At 45.0% G+C, this 19,037-nt stretch overlaps 1 protein-coding gene across 3 annotated transcripts in view; it reads left to right on the top strand.

Moving 5' to 3' along the window:
- LOC140346749 (uncharacterized) overlaps nt 1-19,037 on the top strand; it is a 44,169-nt gene that overhangs the window by 6,874 nt on the left and 18,258 nt on the right. For 2 of the 3 annotated variants that reach the window (XM_072432945.1, XM_072432938.1), the window contains exon 3: nt 17,682-17,810. The exons of the other annotated variant lie outside the window; for it this stretch is intronic. In XM_072432945.1, the coding sequence (XP_072289046.1) occupies nt 17,682-17,810 (129 nt within the window). The remainder of the gene's footprint in view (nt 1-17,681; nt 17,811-19,037) is intronic. 3 annotated transcript variants of the gene reach the window in all.

The following is a 19,037-nucleotide window of genomic DNA, read 5'->3' as shown; positions in this document are numbered from 1 at the left end:
ACTAACCTCTCGACCTTGACCTTGCGGTATGGCTCTGGGTGATGCTAGTCTTTGTTATGACTATGGCTTTCCACAAAAGAGATACATAGGCACAACGTCCTAGTCCCTTTGGCTTCCAAGTGCCCTCTCAGCACTGTGTCCCCACACCACCATACGTCCTCGCTTGGTTTCTTAAGAGACCTTCTTCCGCTGCTCGCTTCGGTCACACCTATGACACATATGAACTGGTACATTTCCCATCTCAATTCATAATCTCATTAACATTGCATGTAGTTATGTTGTAGCAGATAAAAAAGGCACTCTTAGGTAGTGCAAACAACAGTGGCAACAATATGCCATTGCGTTTCTTCAGCTACTGTCATGTCAATTATACATTTCACATTACACATTATAACCTTCCATCAAGTTGATCACTAATTTTCTTCCCTCTATTTTCTCTTTACCGGTATACACAGTCGTGTACGTTGATCTGTTGGAACATGGATTAGGCGAGATTACCTTCGCCTCTCTGCTGTCTCTTTTGTCACATGTTTTACCGATTGTCCGGCGCATAATACAGGTGTTCAGCACCCATATTATCGTTGTCGCTGTGATGATGATAACTCGTTGATTTCTTTTAGCAGAGTATAGTATTTTGCGTACTGTAGAATCTGTTCACATCCATTGTAGCAGAGTATCGTACTCTACCGTAGACTCTGGACAAAACTGTGCTGCCTGTTACGACGCTCCCTCTCTTTCCCAACTTTTTCTAACTTCTCTGCCTTTTTCATTTAAATTTTTTTATTTTTTTTTGTAAACACTTTCCATACATCCACTTGCCGGATGTGTACAAACCGACACGCGCTGGACACGCGTTGATTTGGATTTATTCGGCTGGATTATTGTGTGTTTTTTCGTCTCGTCGCGGCATGTGTGTCGGACACGCGCCCCCCCCTCTCCCGGCGTGTCTACTCTATGGAGCAGCTCCTCGCGCTGCGCGGCACCGGAGCCGCGTCTCTTTTTCCCGGGAGAAAGCACACCATCCCGGGAGAGATTTTGAGAAAGACACGGCGGGGCAGGCGCGCTGGTGCCAAATTAAGGGAGACGAAGAACCGCTTCAGACCCGCGGTACCGAGGGGTTGTCATGGGAAACGTGCGGCCCCTTCAAAATAAGACAACAGAGCTGGCGACTCTCACACGCTATGAAAGGGATTACAGAGACTGTAGCATCATCTTGCTCACAGAGACCTGGCTAACCCCCAGAAATCCCGGATCATACTGTTGCTTTGGACCATTTTCACCTCCTGGGCGCAGAAAGAACAAGGGAGAGCGGAAAGAGAAGAGGAGGAGGCCTCTCCATGTTTGTTCATGAGAGGTGGTGTAGATCAAACCACGTCACAGTCAAAGAACAACTGTGTAACAGAGACATTGAACTGTTAGCCGTTAGCATGAGGCCATATTATCTGCCCCGGGAGTTCTCACATGTTGTTGTAATAGCAGTGTACGTAGCCCCGTCTGCTAACGCTGACAACGCCTGTGAAGCACTGTTCTCCATCACAAGCAGACTGCAAAACAAACACCCGCAGGCTCTCTTCCTCATCTCCGGTGACTTTAACCACGCTTCTCCCTCTTCTGTCCTGCCAACATACACCCAGTATGTTACCCGTCCCACTAGAGACAATAGAATATTTGGATTTGTTCCTTGCCAACACCAAGGAGGCTTATTCCTCCTCCCCCCTCCCTCCCCTGGGCAGCTCGGACCACAATCTTGTACATCTGCAGCCTGTGTATGAACCTATTGTGCGCAGGCAGCCTGTGGTGCCCCGTGTGGTGAGGATGTGGTCTGCTGAGAGCGAGGAGGCTCTGAGGGACTGCCTCAGCACCACTATTTGGACCGAGCTTTACAACTATGGGGAGGACATCAACACCATCACAGAGTGCATCACGGACTACATATTTTTTTGTTTTGAGAACACCGTTCCCTCCTGGACGGTGCGGTGTTTTCCAAACAACAAGCCGTGGATTAACCGTGAACCGAAGGCTCTGCTGAAGGAGAAGAAGAGAGCCTTCAGGTCAGGGAACAAGGAGGAGCTGAGGACTGTGCAGAAGGAGCTGAGAGGAGGAAGGAGGAGCAGCTGCAGCAGAAGAACATTCAGAGTGTGGAGAAGCCTAAAAACCATCTCAGGCTTCAACCCCCCCCCCCCCCCCCCCCCTGCCCAGACAGAGGGGGACCAACAGTGGGTGAATGATTTAAATTTGCTCTTTTTGAGATTTGATCAATCACCCGCCCCTCCCCCTGCACAGCTGCATGCCCTCTCTTCCACAGCCGGACAATGGCCCACACCCGTTCCCCTTCACATCTCTGCTCTGGCCCATCAGCTCCCCACTTCACCTGGACACACCCCCAGCACACAGTCCCCCTGCCAACCACTGACTGTCTCGGCAGCACAGGTGAGGAGAGAGCTGAAGAGGATTAAAGTGAGGAAGGCAGCAGGACCTGATGGCATCAGCCCCAGGCTCCTTAAGTCCCGTGCAGATGAACTGTGTGGAGTTATGGAGCATGTCTTCAACATGAGCCTGAAGCTGAGGGTGGTACCACAGGTCTGGAAGACCTCCTGTCTGGTACCTGTGCCCAAGACACCATGCGCCAAAGACCTCAACAGCTTCAGGCCGGTGGCTCTCACGTCCCACCTGATGAAGACACTGGAGCGGCTGGTCCTGGACCACCTCCGCTCCACCGTGAGACCAGCCATGGACCCGTTGCAGTTCGCATACCGGCCTGGCATTGGAGTGGAGGACGCCGTCATCTCCCTGATGCACCGCTCTCTCTCTCTCACCTGGAGAAGCCTGGCAGCTCTGTGAGGATCCTGTTCTTCGATCTCTCCAGCGCCTTCAACACCATCCAGCCGCTGCTCCTGAGGGACAAGCTGGAGACGGCTGGTGTGGAGTATGACCCGGCAGAGTGGATCCTGGACTACCCCACAGACCGACCCCAGTTTGTGACAGCCCGGGACTGTGTGTCTGACACTCGGACCTGCAGTGTGGGGGCGCCCCAGGGCACCGTCCTCGCGCCCTTTCTCTTCACCCTCTACACTGCAGACCTCAGACACGACACGGACAGCTGTGTCCTGCAGAGGTTCTCTGATGACTCTGCCATCATCGGACTCATCACGGACGACGATGACGCGGAGTACAGGGACTGGCGCAGGACTTTGTGGACTGGTGTCAGCGGAACCACCTCCTCATCAACGCGGGGAAGACCAAGGAGATGGTGGTGGACTTCCACAGACGCCAACCCCCACTGCCCCCTCACCAGTGAACATTCAGGGACGGGACATTGAGAGAGTGGACTCATACAAGTACCTGGGTGTTCATCTGAACCACAAACTGGACTGGACTCATAACACAGACGCACTGTACAGGAAGAGCCAGAGTTGGCTCTACCTCCTGAGGAGATTTAGGTCTTTCGGAGTGACAGGGCCACTCCTGTCACTGAAGAACTTCTATGACTCTGGGGGCATCAGCCCTCCTTTACGGTGTGGCCTGCTGGAGCAGCAGCATCACAGAGAGGGAGAGGAGGAAGCTGGACAAAGTCATCAAGAAGTCCAGCTCCGTCCTGGGCTGCGCTCTGAACTCTGTGCAGGAGGTGGGGGACAGAAGGGTCCTGGCTAAATTCACATCTATGCTGGACCATGAGTCTCACCTCCTGCAGGACACTCTGTCCGCTCTGGAGAGCAGCTTCAGTGAGAGACTGATCCACCCTCGCTGTGTGAAGGAAAGGTTTCGCAGATCTTTCCTTCCTGCTGCTGTCAGACTCTACAACAAACACTGCTAGCCCTGAACATGTGCAATACTGATGTAACCATGTGCAATACCATCATATTCATGTGCAATACTGAATCAACCATGTGCAATACCTGTAAATAAGAGTGTTCTATTTTGTTTTTTATACGGTTTACTTACCTACTAATAGTATTACCTAGTCGTGTGCTAGTTATTTTTACTTTTACTCTATTATCATTATTTTATTATTATTATCTGATTTTTATCTTTATTTTGTATTTATTTTATTTCCCCCCCTCCATTCCCTATTAAGATAGGAGAGGAGTTTTGTTAATAAGAGTTTTTTGTTTTGTTCATAAGAGTTCTATTAAGAGTGTGTTTTGAAACTTCTTATAATCTGTCCTGTCCTGTTCTACTGCGTTGTAACAACGAAATTTCCCCTTGTGTGGATATTAAAGGTTTATCTTATCTTAGCTTAATAATTCCCCCGTTGAGCTGGCCATAAGGGTCAGTTCACAACTTAGTCTTTCACATAATTAACATCAAATTTCACATCTCCTCTGTTTGTGTGGCCTGAAGAAAGTCACCCATCTAATGTAATATGTGCTAAATCTTCTATATGTGCTTCAGGTGAGTTTCAAACTCAATCTCTCACACCTGCTCATGTGATGCTTTACAAACATTGTGTATTAGTTTGTTCTATCAAGTCTATATGCGTATTAAAAAATCTAAATGATCCTAAACCTTCCCCTTAGTTATAAGGCACGTCTCTTATCAACCTGTTTTTCCCCTTGTAATTACCTACTTTCTTGTCTTTTCTTTGTCTCTCATCACGTCTTCCTCTCTGTCTTCCCCTCTGTCGCTCTCTCTGTCTTCCTCTCGTAACGGAGGAATCATCAAATTTCTAAACCTGCTCTTTCTGTTTCTCTTTTCACTTAACTCTTTACCTTCACTTGTAACCTGCTTTTACTTTCTCATTGCTGCTGATATAACTATCAGACGCTGCATCCCCTGGGATTCCAATGTTATCTTTAAAATATCAATTAATATTAGCATTGATTCTAAACTCATGTATTGATTACCCCATCCCCCTGTTTAGTTTTCACTATTTTTAGGTAATCTGCGGGTCTCATAAAATGTATTCTCCTCCTGCATTACTCTGCACTACACTCCTCCAGATTCTTTGCCAGTCAATAGCCCCTTATCTCTGACTATCTTTTATGACCCATGTCCTCCCATGTCCCCCCAATTCTGCGTCAATTGCCTTAGTTAATGACACAGTCTTTACTGGGAGGGCATTAGCACGTCACTATTTAACTTATTCCCTCACTTACATCTGCATCGCAATACTAGGTTTCCTCATGATAATACAAATAAATAAGTTACTGATATAACTTTTACTATCACTTTACTTACTGCCCGTTCTACTCCTATGTCCAAAAACATCAGTAGTCACTCATTTACCCATATTATCACTTCCAGGCCCGTGCCTGCATTTGATTCTAAATTTAAAAACATTTCTGTCTCTTCGTCCACCATTTGTTCTGTTTTTATCTTTTTCCTGAGTCACCCTCTTTTTCGTCCTGTACTTTCATCACAGTCATGCATTAAGTCCAAAAAGATAATTTTGTCAAGTCCAAAAACAAAACAAAAATAAAACGTAGCTTTGTTTGGTGCACACAAAAAAACAATACCGTAAAAACACAACTCTTGTATTTTATGTCGAGGACAGGAAGTGTCCTGTCATGTAATCACATTCCTCAAAATATTGGCCATCTATAAAAATCTGAATTCATCTTCATCTCTTATCAAGTTTAATACAATCTTTATAATTGATTGTTGTCAATCAAACAAAACTCTTGAAATTTGTTCTACGGAGCTCTCAATACTAAAATTTAAAACCAGCTGGGTTTAGTTAGCCTAATTCATTCCCTCAGAGCGTCCTCTGATTGCGGTCTTCTCCCTTCTCCTGCCTTGTTGACCCCCCTTATCTCCCCCTCTCTGCCACGTCTCTGAGCACTCTGAAAGTCTCCATCCAACATCCTCTATGACTTTTCTTTTTACAGTTTGGGGTGATAATTTTGGCATTATGTGGTCGCGGTCATCTGAGAGAAATGCTACTTGCTTTACAGACAAATTCACCCTCGTCTGCAAATTTTAGATCTCTCAGAATAACGCCTTGTGACCCTTGTATGATTAATTGTGATTCACACTTGTTAGTTAATCACTTATTAATCCTCATTCACACATTCACACTTCTCTCTTACTTACTTCGCTCGTGTACAGCGCTTACATTCACACGTCTTTATGTCAGTAACAACTCGTACATAAGGCATCATAACTTTCTTTCGGTGAGAAACTTAACTCATGGTGAGCAATTTAACTCCTTTATGTGAGAAACTTATCTACATAAAGCCAACCAATATTTTTCCAGCAATATCAAACTCCCTGCTTATGTGAGAAACTTATCTCGTACATAAGCCTACAATATTTCCTCAGTAATATCTAACTGGGCATAAAAGCCTACAATATTTCCTCAGTAATATCAAACTGGGCTTTAAAAGCCTACAATATTTCCTCAGTAATTTTAAACTGGGCATAAAAGCCTACAATATTTCCTCAGTAATATTAAACTGGGCTTTAAAAGCCTACAATATTTTTCCAGTAAATATTAAACTAGTGCATAAAACGTTTTATGGCTAACTCTTTTTCACACACAAAGTTTTGTCTGACCTTTGTCGCCTGTGTTCTCCTGCTGCCTCGAAACGACGCGCTCTCCTCGCGGAGAATGAGGTGCGATGGGCGGCCACGGGAAAAGTGGACTTCCTTCTGCTGTGCACACAGACTTTCACCAATTCACCGCTCAATCTCCGCGAAGGGCAGCTAGTCGTCCAGCTCGATAGGACCAGAAAATGCCATGGAATGAGACATACACCAATGTTATTCCTTAACACACAGAGAACACAACTCAACTTAGAATATGAAACGACACAGAAATATCAGACGTTTGTATGGCATGCATGGGAGAAAACGCCAGGCTGCGTCAGCCAGGCTGTTGTAATCTGCCTGGTGACCCTCCTGCGTCTCACACCGTTTTTTCTCATGCAGGTTGGTTTTATTAGATATTATGGAATAGGCGGGTCACATTTCTCATTGGTCAGCTTCACATCAAGGCACTTGTCTTTTACAACACTTGGTATTTTTCCTAAAGATAAAGCCTTGGGTAAACATTACCCAAACTCCCCTGGGCTGTTGCACCCCCTGGGGCAACATTCTTTGGCCCATCTTTACGACACCTTCACAAATACAGTGTCACATGCTGTTTTTCTCTTAGACTAATGATGCAGATAGTATATCACTATTATGCAGATAAAATACATCACAGAAATATAATCATATTTACATTTTATCACAGTCTTGCGGAGCCCTCTGTCAGTAGGGCATTCAACTCGCACCTCCGGGAGAGCTTCTCCCATATCCCGGGGGAGGCTGGGGACATTGAGTCTGAGTGGACCATGTTCTCCGCCTCCATTGTTGATGCGGCTGCTCGGAGCTGTGGTCGCAAGGTCTCCGGTGCCTGTCGTGGCGGCAACCCCCGAACCCGGTGGTGGACACCGGAAGTAAGGGATGTCGTCAGACTGAAGAAGGAGGCCTATCAGGCCACTCTGGCTTGTAGGTCTCCAGTGGTCTCCTGAGGTCATTGACAGGTATCGGCAGGCAAAGCGGGCCGCAGTCCGTGCTGTCGCAGAGGCAAAAACCCGGGGCTGGGAGGAGTTCAGGGTGGCCATGGAGGAGGACGCTTCACCAACACCGTTTACGGTGCGGGACAACCTCGACTGGGGATGTCGTCGGACGGTGGAAGGAATACTTTGAGGATCTCCTTAATCCCACCGCCACGTCTTCTGAAGAGGAATCAGAGATCGGGGACAAAGAGGCTGGCTTGTCCATCACCCAAACTGAAGTCACCGAGGTTGTTCGCAAACTCCTCGGTGGCAGGGCTCCGGGGATGGATGAGATCCGCCCCGAGTACCTTAAGTCTCTGGATGTTGTAGGACTGTCTTGGCTGACACGTCTGCAGAGAGTGATGATGCAACAAGTTTTTCATACCTATCTTTGGCCATTCTACATTGCAGATCATTTCCAGTTCCTTCAGGTTGGATGGTGAACATTGGTGGACAGCCATTTTCAGGTCTCTCTAGAGACTCTCAATTGGCTTTAGGTCAGGGCTCTGTCTGCGCCAGTCAAGAATGGTCATAGAGAAGCAACTCCTTTGTTATTTTAGCTGTGTACTTTGGGTCATTGTCTTGTTGAAAGCCCAATCTTAGGTCCTGAGCACTCTGGAAGAGGTTTTCTTCAAGGATATTGTTACACTTGTCCGCATTTATCATTCCTTCAATTGCAACCAGTTGTCCTGTCCCTGCAGTTGAAAAACACCCCCATAGCATTGATGCTGCCACCACCATGTTTAACTTTTGAGATTGTATTGGGCGGGTGATTAGCAGTGCCTGGTTTTCTCCATACATACCACTTAGAATTAACTCCAAACTTTCAAACGTCTTGCACTGAGGAGAGGCTTCCGTTGAACCACTCTGCCATAAAGCCCCGACTGGTGGATGGTTGCTGTGATAGTTGACTTTGTGGAACTTTCTCCCATCTTCTTACTGCATCTCTGGAGCTCAGCCACAGTGATCTTTGTGTTCTTCTTTACCTCTCTCACCAATGCTCTTCTCCCACGATTGCTCTGTTTGGCTGGATGGCCAGGTCTAGGAAGAGTTCTGGCCATCCAAATTGCTGCCATTTAAGGATTATGGTGGCCACTGTGCTCTTAGGAACCTTGAGTTCTGCAGAAATTATTTTCCAACCATGGCCAGATCTGTGCCTTGCCACAATTCTGTTTCTGAGCTCCTTGACCCCATGATTCTCATTTGCTCTGACATGCACTTTGAGCTGTAAGGTCTTCTCCACAAATTATACATAAACTATTTTACCTTCTTATGCACCATTAAAACTTTGATTGCTCCATAAACACCCCGGACCGTCATATAGTTCACTTTTATTCAGTATTTTGTGGATGAAACCCTTTGTTCTCTAGCCTTGCCACTGGCTTCATGGATGGCTTCACTTGTCGATTGTCAACAACGGCTTGACACAATGTAGGATGCTGTGTTGACTTGACGAGGTCTCACCGCGTCTGAAAACGGGACAGCGGGAGGAGCCACCGGGAGAGCGAGCGGAGGGTGACGAGGGGCTTTGACGAGCGCCGCGTCTCGCGACAATAACTATGTGTTACACAATAACTATGTGTAATACATAACTATGTGAGAAATAATGAAATTGAACAGAGGTTGTCTTTCTCAAAAGGTGGATCTTTATTTACTCGGGCACAGTAAATAATCACTTTCCCTGACAAAGGTATCTGTCCCTCATCCTTCAGAACAATGACAAAACGCCTCCTTTTAAAGGCACACATCATCACAATCAAGCAGTGGTGGGCCGTCAGGGCAAGCAAGGCCTTCTCTGCTAGCCTAAACATAATCGGAATATAATTTAAAAATATATATATTCTTCCACAAATATTTATTACATTATTCCCCAGAGTAAGAGTTATACTCCATTTCATGGCTTTCCTCTTGGTTGCACTGCTTCTGCCCCAGGTTAAGATTTGGAGGGCTGGTCTTTATGTTAGATCTTTTATCCAATCATATTCAGCCATCATGTGTTTCCAGGGTTCTAAAATCTGCTGAGGCCTTCAGACCTCAACAGTGCTGGTGCTTGTAGCTTAAAGGAATGGAAATTAAAATGATGTGTCAACCAATCAGCTTCAGAGTTGGCTCTTCTACGTCTGCTGGCTGTTACACCAGAGCCATCTAGCAGGTGCATCACGTGCACGTCTTTTGATTGGATCACCAATATTGAGAAGCAGGTCCTATGGGCGGGGCTATGCGAAACCTCAGAAACTCTGAATGAGAGAACTGGATTTGACAGACACATTAATCCGCGTACTACTAAGCTGTTTTTTCAACCCACAACGGCGGAAGGAGGAAAATATATCGATTTGGTTGAGGAAATAATTATAATGCCTTTCTCAAGACAGACTTTTCAAGAAAAGTTAGACATTGTAAGGAGAGGTTGTCCGACGCCGACGCAGCAAAGCCTGTTACAGGCAGATTTGTTCCCCACTTTAAAAGTTTGGACATTGGCGCGTTGAAAACGCGTTGACAACGAGCGGAGAACGCGCGGACATCTGCTGGAAAACGCACGGACACCTGCGTGAAGAACGTGCGGAGCGGAGACCGGCGTGAAGAACGCGCAGAGCGGACACAGGCATCAGGCGTGAAGAACACGTGGAGCGGACACCGGCGTGAAGAATGCGCGGAGCGGACACCGGCGTGGGAAACGCACAGAGAACGACATGGAGAACGAGCGGACAATGCGCGGAGAGTGGAGAACGCACGGACATCGGCACGGAGAAGGTGAGGCAACGCCTGTTTAAACTGCGTTTCTGTATAAATGTATAGTGTCTAGAGCCATGGCATCATAATGATGGTAATAAGAGGTGGATTCATTCGGGTGGGACTGTGTATGACCTCACTGAAGGCCCAATCACCAGACCCACGGCCCGCCACTGGAAAAATCTATATCAATGTTCAAAGAATAATAGAGCCAATATTTAGTGACATGTCATGTGATCCTGCTGAGAACAGCTTTAGTCCCAGTCTAAGTGACTACTTTCTATATCTATTCCAGACTCTCCTAATTTCCATCCCCTATCGTCTGTTGGATGAGTGAATAAATCAATCTCAAGATTTGTATGGCAAGGCAGAAAGCCTTTGAATCCAATTCAAAACTCTACAACTATCAAAAGAGAAAGTCTTGCACCTTGTATTGTACTTTACATCAAAACTATGCATGCACTATGCGTTTTGAAAAACGAAATGTCGCTATTGACGAATATCTGTTATCAGCCACAGCAGCAAGCCAGATATTGGTATCAGCATTGTAAAATAATTTCTTCATTGCCGATGTATACGATTCAAATGTCCTTACAGGGGACTGTGAGTTTTTAACCTTATTACAACAGTTTTTCCTCATCATTAGTTTACTCAAAGTTGTATATGATGAAGGACCGTCCATATGGGGTAGAGACCGCTTTACCAGGGACTCAAGGAGCATTTGGGTCCACAGGTCATTGATGTGCCTAACCCACTCCCCTTGGGGATGGAAGGGAGTGAGAAAATAAAAAGAGAAGGCAATGAATAGAATAAGTAGTCAGAAGCAGAGCATTGGGCAGCGTAGTGGAAACTGTAGGTTTATATTTCTGTTCCTAACTCGCCTGACCATAAGCGATTTAAAAAAGGAATGTTTTAAGCCTGGTCTTAAATGAAGAGACTGTTTCCTCTTTAACATGGACAGGAGCTGATTCCATAACACAGGAGCTTGGTAGCTATAGGCTCGACCTCCTACTGTGTTTTTGGAGACTCTTGGGACCACCAGAAGGCCAGCATTTTGAGAGCAAAGAGCTCTGTTTGGATAATATGGTACCACAACATCTCTGAGGTAGGATGGGGCCATGTCATTTAAAAGCTCGACAGGGAGCCAGTGAAGGGACTCGAGCGCCGGTGTAATATGCTCTCTTCTTTTAGTTTCTGTTAGTAATCTTGATGCTGCAGTTTGAACCAATTGAAAGCTTTTTATAGAGCTTTTAGGACACGCTGCGAGCAGGGAGTTATAGTAGTCTAATCTAGACGTTACAAATGCATGGATACGTTTTTCAGCATCGCTTTTAGGCAGGATTCTTCTGATTTTGGCTATATTGCGGAAATAGGCTGTTTTACAGGCTTGATTTATATGGGCTTTAAATGAGAGCTCCTGGTAAAATAAGACTCCAAGGTTTCTTACAGTAGAACTGGAGAAAACACTGACATTGTCCAGTGTGACTATCTGCTCAAATAAACTGTCTCGTAGATGTTTAGGGCCCAGCACAGTGACCGCGGTTTTTTCAGGGTTAAAACACAGATATCATCCAGGGTTTTATATCCTTCACACAAGAACTAAGTCTTTCTACTTGATCAGTCTGATCAGGTTTCATTGATAAATACAGCTGTGTGTCATGTGCATAGCAGTGGAAGCTAATGCCATGCTTTCTGATAATGTTACCTAACGGCAGCATATAAAGAGTAAACAGAATTGGACCGAGTAATGAACCCTGAGGCACACCATAGGTTACTTAAGAGCAAGATGAGGAGCTCTAGTTTACATTAACAAATTGGTACCTATCAGGTAAATAGGATTTAAACCAGCTGAGGGCTGTTCCTCCGACACCTACATCACATTCTAACCTCTGCAGTAGAATGTTGTGGTCGATGGTGTCAACAGACACCAGGATTGAGACCAGTCCGTCGGCAGCAGCTAATTTACCCTGACTGGAAAACTTCAAATAAGTTATTGTCCTGTAGATGGCGACAGAGCTGTTTAACTACAACTTTTTCAAGGATTTAAGGGGACAAAGGGATGATTTGAAATAGGTCTGTAGTTTACCAATAGGTCAGGATCTAGGTTAGGCTTTTTCAAAGGCGGTTTAATGACTGCATATTTGAAGGACTGTGGAACATAGCCACTTTCTAGTGAAGTATTCATTATTTTAAGAATAGAGTCTATAATTAGGGCAGTGGTCCCCAAACTACGGCCCGCGGGCAACATCTGGCCCTTTGGGCCTTTCAATCCGGCCCGCCAAGCTTGTCCAAGTTATATTAACCCTTCTTGGTCGACGCCCGCGCCGGCGCGTGTGAAAACATGGTCGGCTTTAGGACCCTGTAGCATGAAAACCAAGGAACGTAGACGGCTGCCGTTGACGTCATACGGAAGTGGAGACCCGTAGCAACGTCTGAGTTTTTGTTTTTTTCGAATCCACCAGATAAAACCAAAGTTATGAACGTTTCAATTCCATTAAAAATTTGCGGAAAAATATGCGCTCTTTTCAGCGCACGTTACATTTCTTATAATAACTTTGTCGTCTTTTGTGATAAAACAAAACGGAAAAAAACGTTAACCTTGTGCTAACCCGGATGTTCAGGACGCACACGAGGAACGTAAACATTAGTCACATGACAATTAGTCAAAGAGGAAGAACGAACGAGAGGAATATGCTATTTTTGAGTAGTTTTGGAGAGTTTTAGTATTTCAAGTATTTCATTGTCAGTAATATAGTTGTGAAGCAAAATGAGGGGCAAACTTCATGTTGATCAAGTTTGGACCAGGTTTAGATCTGCTTTAGTCCTGGTTTAGTCCTGGGTTAGTCCTGGTTTAGACCTGGTTTAGTCCTGGTTTAGTCCTGGTTTAGACCTGGTTTAGTCCTGGTTTAGACCTGGTTTAGACCTGGTTTTAGAGTTCCTTCTGAACATCACTCACATGGAAGTACAAGGCCTGTGATGTGGCTCTCTGTGTCATTTTGGACTGAAACTGTTTTGAGAAGTAGCACAAATAGAAAAACGCCTGTGGATTTACCTACTTTTTATTGTAAATAGTGGTTTATTGCTTGTATATATCACAAGAATACTTTTATATGTTCATATTTGCACCCTGTGGTTCAGTTTGAACCTTTTTAAACGCTTGGTTGAGCATGTTTGAGGGTTTTACAATGAAAAAAACATAATTTTTCTAGACGGACTTTGTGTTTTCAGTGTGTGTTTAGTTCCAGTATGTTGAAATAGTATGTCAAAGTGAAAAACTAACTAGCAGATCATATAGGTGAGGTTGTGCTGAAAAAAAAGATACCCAACATTGGTCTGGTAAACATTTCTTAATGTAGTATATCAGGGCAAAATTGAAGGTACCCAAAAACGGCCAAAAACGCTCCGGACCCCGAAGGGTTAAAATATATTTTTTTTATTTTTGCTGTAGGCTTTATTAGACAGTAGATGGAATGAGAAAGAAAGGAAGGGGAATGATGAGAGAGAAAGGAGGACATGCAGCAAATGTCGGAGTCGGGATTCAAACTCACGATTCTGTGGCTGGCCGTTCATTTTACCTTTCGCCTGTAATGCCCACATTTCCCCAAGAGATGGCCACTGTTCCCTCTAAGCTGAGCGCCTGCGAAATTGAGCAATGCTCGCACATAGTGCGCGCACAAGAAAATTTATGGTGCGCAAAAAATAAAATTCACCACAAACGGCCACTGGGGCCAATCAAGCAGGAAGCGTGTTTGACACACTGAAGAAGACTCTTGTGGACAGTAGAAGCACTGTCCAGGGGACACGTCGTGTTCTCTATATTTTTAGTTTCAAAACGCTGTGTTTTATTACAATCAGAATCGCAGGGTGCGGGCACGTTCAATAGAGTCAAAAGACAACATGTGCATCATTATCTGGACCATGTTTCTGTGTAAATAGCTCATGTTACAACGCAACACTCACTCGATGAGCAGATGAACCAGATGTGAAGACGCAGGTAAATCAGCTCACACAGAGTCATCAAGGACAGAAGGGACACTAGAGACAGCTGTGATTTGTTCTAAAGTGGATCTAAAGCAGGACTAAAGCGGACAGCGAGTGCCCCGCGCTTTGCGGGTGCGCCACGGACGGTGGCTGCCCACGAGTCCGAAGGTTCACTAGTCTGAAAATTCAGAAATGTTAAGGTTCACTAGTCCGAAAGTTCACGGGTCCGAAATTTCCCAGAAATTTTAAGGTTAACAAATCCGAAGGTTCACTGGTCCGAAGGTTCGCTGGTCCGAAGGTGTGAGTCCGCGCAGCGGGCTCTCCTCGCGGCTCTCCTCACCAAAGCTGTGTCTCCGTGCAGCGGGCTCTCCTCGCCTCCCTTTGCCCTACACACTGGCTTTTAAGACTTTTCTAGTGTTGATGCACTTTTTATGATTAAACTCACATATTTTCCATAACCGACTTGTTTCTGTGCATAGCCTGAGCTCCTTATGGTATTATTAATGAATTAATTAAACTGTTTTCTAGTAGCAGCGGCGCGGTCAAATTGCGCAGCAGTTTCAGGAGCCGCGGCACAAAATAGCATAGCAGTTTCGGTCGTGCGCTGCTGCTCTGTAGACACTCCCGTCTTGGCTAGCTGAATTTCCTTTTTGACTACCAATCCTACGGTGATCGGATCACGCATATTTCTATACTTATGATCAAATGAAGGCATAGAGTGGAGGATTCTGATCATGCATATTTCTTATGATAAAATGAAGGCATAGAACGGAGGATTCTGTTCACGCATTTTTCTTATGATCAAAAGAGGGCATAAAGCGGAGGATTCGATATGTTCCCTTGTTATTTTTATATACACAGTACAACTTGGGGTGCCACCTGTGAGCAGCTGGTACACAAAACGTTGTGACGAGCCCCAGTGCGTGTCTTCGTGCTTCGTGCGCATTTTACAGACCGACTACATCCCGATGCCGTATATGCACCTTTACTTTAGCCCTATGAGAGACTTTCGGACTAGCGAACCTTCGGACTAGTGAACCTTCGGACTAGCGAACTTTCGGACCAGTGAACCTTCGGACTAGCGAACCTTCGGACTGGTGAACCTTTAAAACCTTCGGACTTGTGAACCTTCGGACTAGCGAACCTTCGGACTCGTGGGGGGTAACCCCACGGACAGTGGGTGCGCCGTGTGCGCCACGAGACCCCCGGTTTAAAAAACGCATCACTACGGCGTTTATGTATGTGTAAATATCTATCTCATGTTACAACGAGGGCACCTGCGGTTCATGACAGGTGCGGAACTGTTAGTTTATTGAATAAACTAACAGTTCCAGTTTCATCCAGAAATGGTCTTGAAGTGGCACATTTTGGAGCAGTTGATGAGCATAAAGTCACAGCAAGAAGCAAACGAAGCATCAACCTGGACAAAGTGTCCAACCATTGGAGAAGTGAGAAGGACAGGCGTGCAAAAAGTCAAAATGTTTGCATATTCTGGTGAAATTTATTAAGATTTTTTATTTATGGATATTAATCATGACATGCTGTTACTACTAGATCATTTATGGGTAGAAGAAATGCTTATAAAAAAACGGTCCAACACTCTTAAACTTAACGACTTTTATGCTTCACTGAACAAAACCACGTTTCCAAACCTCCGGAGGACGGCACAGAAGATGCTGGTCTTGTTTGGCTCGACTTACATATGTGAGCAGACATTCAGTGTCATGAACATAAACAAAGCCCGTTACAGATCCAGCTTAACTGATCAACACCTCGGATCGATCCTGAGAATTGCCACAACAAAACTTACACCAGACTTTGATGCACTGGCAAAACAGGGAGATCAACAACACTGTTCCCACTGAAATAGAAGGTCAGTTTTCCTGCTGTGTTTATTCATCTGAAATGTAATTAAATTAATCATTATTTAATGCATTTGGATAACATTTGTACATTGAGCCTTGCATTTGTTTGCTTTGTTTGCGTTTTACACTGCTGCTCTGGGTAACCCTAACCCTGGATGGCGACTAAGGCTATTGGTCAAATTCCGATGCCATCCCTGCGTATGAGCCTAGGCTTTCCCCAAAACGCACTCCAGTTGTCAACAAAGACTACGTTGTTTTGAGGGCACCAACTACATAAGTAGCTGTTGAATGCTGAAAGACGGCTGTACAATTCAGCATTGATCCAATTGGGCAGGGGGCCAGAAAATATTACGGTATCTGAAATCGACTTTGCCAATTCACACACCGCCGAGCGTAGTTATCGCCTGCGTGAATCACGATTCGATGGAACCTCTGTCTGTCAGTGTGATTGCTGAGGGGAGAAAACCTATTGTAGATAAGCGTTTAGCATCTCGTTCCCTCCGAACTGTCCCAAATTGGTCCCTATTCTGTTCCTGGTCTAGTCCCGGCTGCACGGGAGGCGCTGAGGGGCTAGTCTTAGCCTTGCTAGTACTGTTAATACTAACGCTACGCCCTGTAACGCGGTACGGTAAACCTGATACTACAACCTAGCTATAGCTAGACTTTAGTTCCTCTAAACAGCGGATCCGCGCTTCTAACTCCGTAACCCTGGGCTCCAAAGCAACCACTTCACTGCACTTCATACACCTGTCGTCAGAGAAAGAGCCAGGGTTCTGACTCGACATGACAATTTGAGCAGGTAAAGGCAGAGGAAGATTCAGCCATGAGGCTAGCAGCTACGCTAGGCTAGCTCAGGTTGAGGCTAGAGAGCGAGGTGGGTTTTAATAGAGCGAGTTTTTTTTTTAAGAAGAACTGGTTCTCCTCTTGAAGAACTGGTTCTCCTCCTGAGTGGGTCCAGCTCCACTGTCTCCCTCGCGTTCGCCTGTCCGTCTGTGAGAGTCAGATCCCTCCTTCACTCTGGAACTCCTCCAGGTGTCTACTTTTTCCCAAAGAGGTTTTTTGTAGTTTTTCCTGGCCGAGAAGGAGGGTCTTAAAACAGGGGACTCTGCAACATCGTCCCTCGTCCCTATGGACATTGTTTAATCCGTTTTTCACTGTTGCCCTCAGAGGCAACTGTTGTTGTGATTTTGGGCGTTACAAAAATAAATTGAATTGAATTGAATATGATGGATTCCTGTATGTTTGAGTTGATCCTCTACTCTGCAACTGAAGACTCTATTGCGCAGAAATCACCCTACCCGCACCCATATCCCTGTGCTTAGTTGTCATTTGTTGGCAAATTTAAGTATTTGAGTGACACGTGTAGAGTTCCAAAATGCCACGTAGCCACTTGAATAAAAAAAAACCTGCAAATGACAATTTGCTGCTTGTTTTTGTGAAATGTCACTATGAAGAGACTTATCAGTTCTGCAGTTTTGTACAGGAAGACAACTGTTCCTATTATTAAGCCATTTCAGAGCGATAATTCAGGTTAAAATTAACAAAATGTTTAATATGTCTTTATTCTGAGCGTGGTGCCAGATTTGCTTGGCTGTTGAGTTTTTTTTGTGTGTGCATGCAGGTGAGCGCTCTGGTCGTTTCCACGGGACTTTCCTGTGCAGCCTCAGTTTTTGTGTTGGGTTACTCATGTCTCACACTAACCTACGGAGAGGATGCCCAGGTCTTCCACCACCACCACAGCCCCCAAGTGGTGAGTGTCCAAACGGCACACATCCACTGCAAACTGAACCTATTAACATTACTTTTTACATATTTTGTTATGTCCACACCTTATGCCAAAGGATGATTACATTATTTGCCTCAACGAAAATATTATGCACTTCAATTCAATACAATTTTAGTAACATGCACAATAAATACAACCACGAGTAGTTTATGTGTATTTCACGCACGTAATGTACTCTCCTCGTGTGTGTGATGTTTCTTGTGCGCTTGTATGATGTCTTTTTTTTTTAAGATGGTAACAAATCTTTTGTAGGTCACCCAGGCACCCAGTCTTCCAGGAAGGTTAAATATGTGACCCGACGCACGAAAAACCGCAACAAATTGGCGCAGACGAAACCGAGGAAAAGAGCATTTGTGATTTTCGTTTTTTTGCAGAATGTGCAAGTTGAAGTCACGAAGAAGCCACTCCATGTTTCAGATAACAGTATTGGTTGCCTTAAAAGTATACATTCAGCCGTTAAAGTTGGTCTGCTTCTCTCTCGGGACGCCGGGAGGGTGTTACCTAATTTCCATATGAACTACATCAGCTGCGATGCACATGGCTACTTATTCAGCGTCATGCCCTGGCCAGAGGCATGAGGCAAGAGACAAAGAGAAAGACCACGTATTTCATCTGAGGCAATAAAGCAGAAATACTTTCCAGTTTCTCATGGCGTAAGTAGTCATAAGATACATTGTTTTGTCTGTATCTTCGTGTTGTTTGTTCCTGTTAGCCAAACTGTGAACACTTGAATTACCCACAAAAAAATCAAATGAAATACTGAGCTAGGCTATCATGGTTTATTGTGTGCAGAGAACCAGCTGCAAATCCTCTCTTTATATTGTACATGTCAATGCCAAACTGTGAACTCTTGAATTACCCACGAATCTTTTGTAAAATCAAATTAAATACTGAGCTAGGCTAGGCTAGCGCCATGTTCGTTGTTGTTCTCTGCCTCTGCGGCTTATTTTCGGCGTTCGGCACTTTTCTCAGTAAAAAACCTTCAGAGGGGTTTACATTCAAATGACCACAACTTATTAAAATATTATATCTACATGAGTGAGACATCATTGGATAGCTTTGAAACTTCACTTTCTGAATCTAAATATGTGAATAACTCAAAATGTCTCTGGGGAGACTTGTGCCTGGTTTTGATATGGTCGGTCACATGCTCTAAATTGATTTATTGGCTCGAGCCTTCCAGAATGGAAT

Source organism: Eucyclogobius newberryi, unplaced genomic scaffold (assembly GCF_026437365.1).
Source record: "Eucyclogobius newberryi isolate DKJ021-1_F unplaced genomic scaffold, fEucNew1.0.hap1 SCAF_11, whole genome shotgun sequence".
Taxonomy (NCBI): domain Eukaryota; kingdom Metazoa; phylum Chordata; class Actinopteri; order Gobiiformes; family Gobiidae; genus Eucyclogobius; species Eucyclogobius newberryi.
Note: the sequence above shows the minus strand (reverse complement) of the source record. Positions and strands in the feature narration are given on the sequence as shown.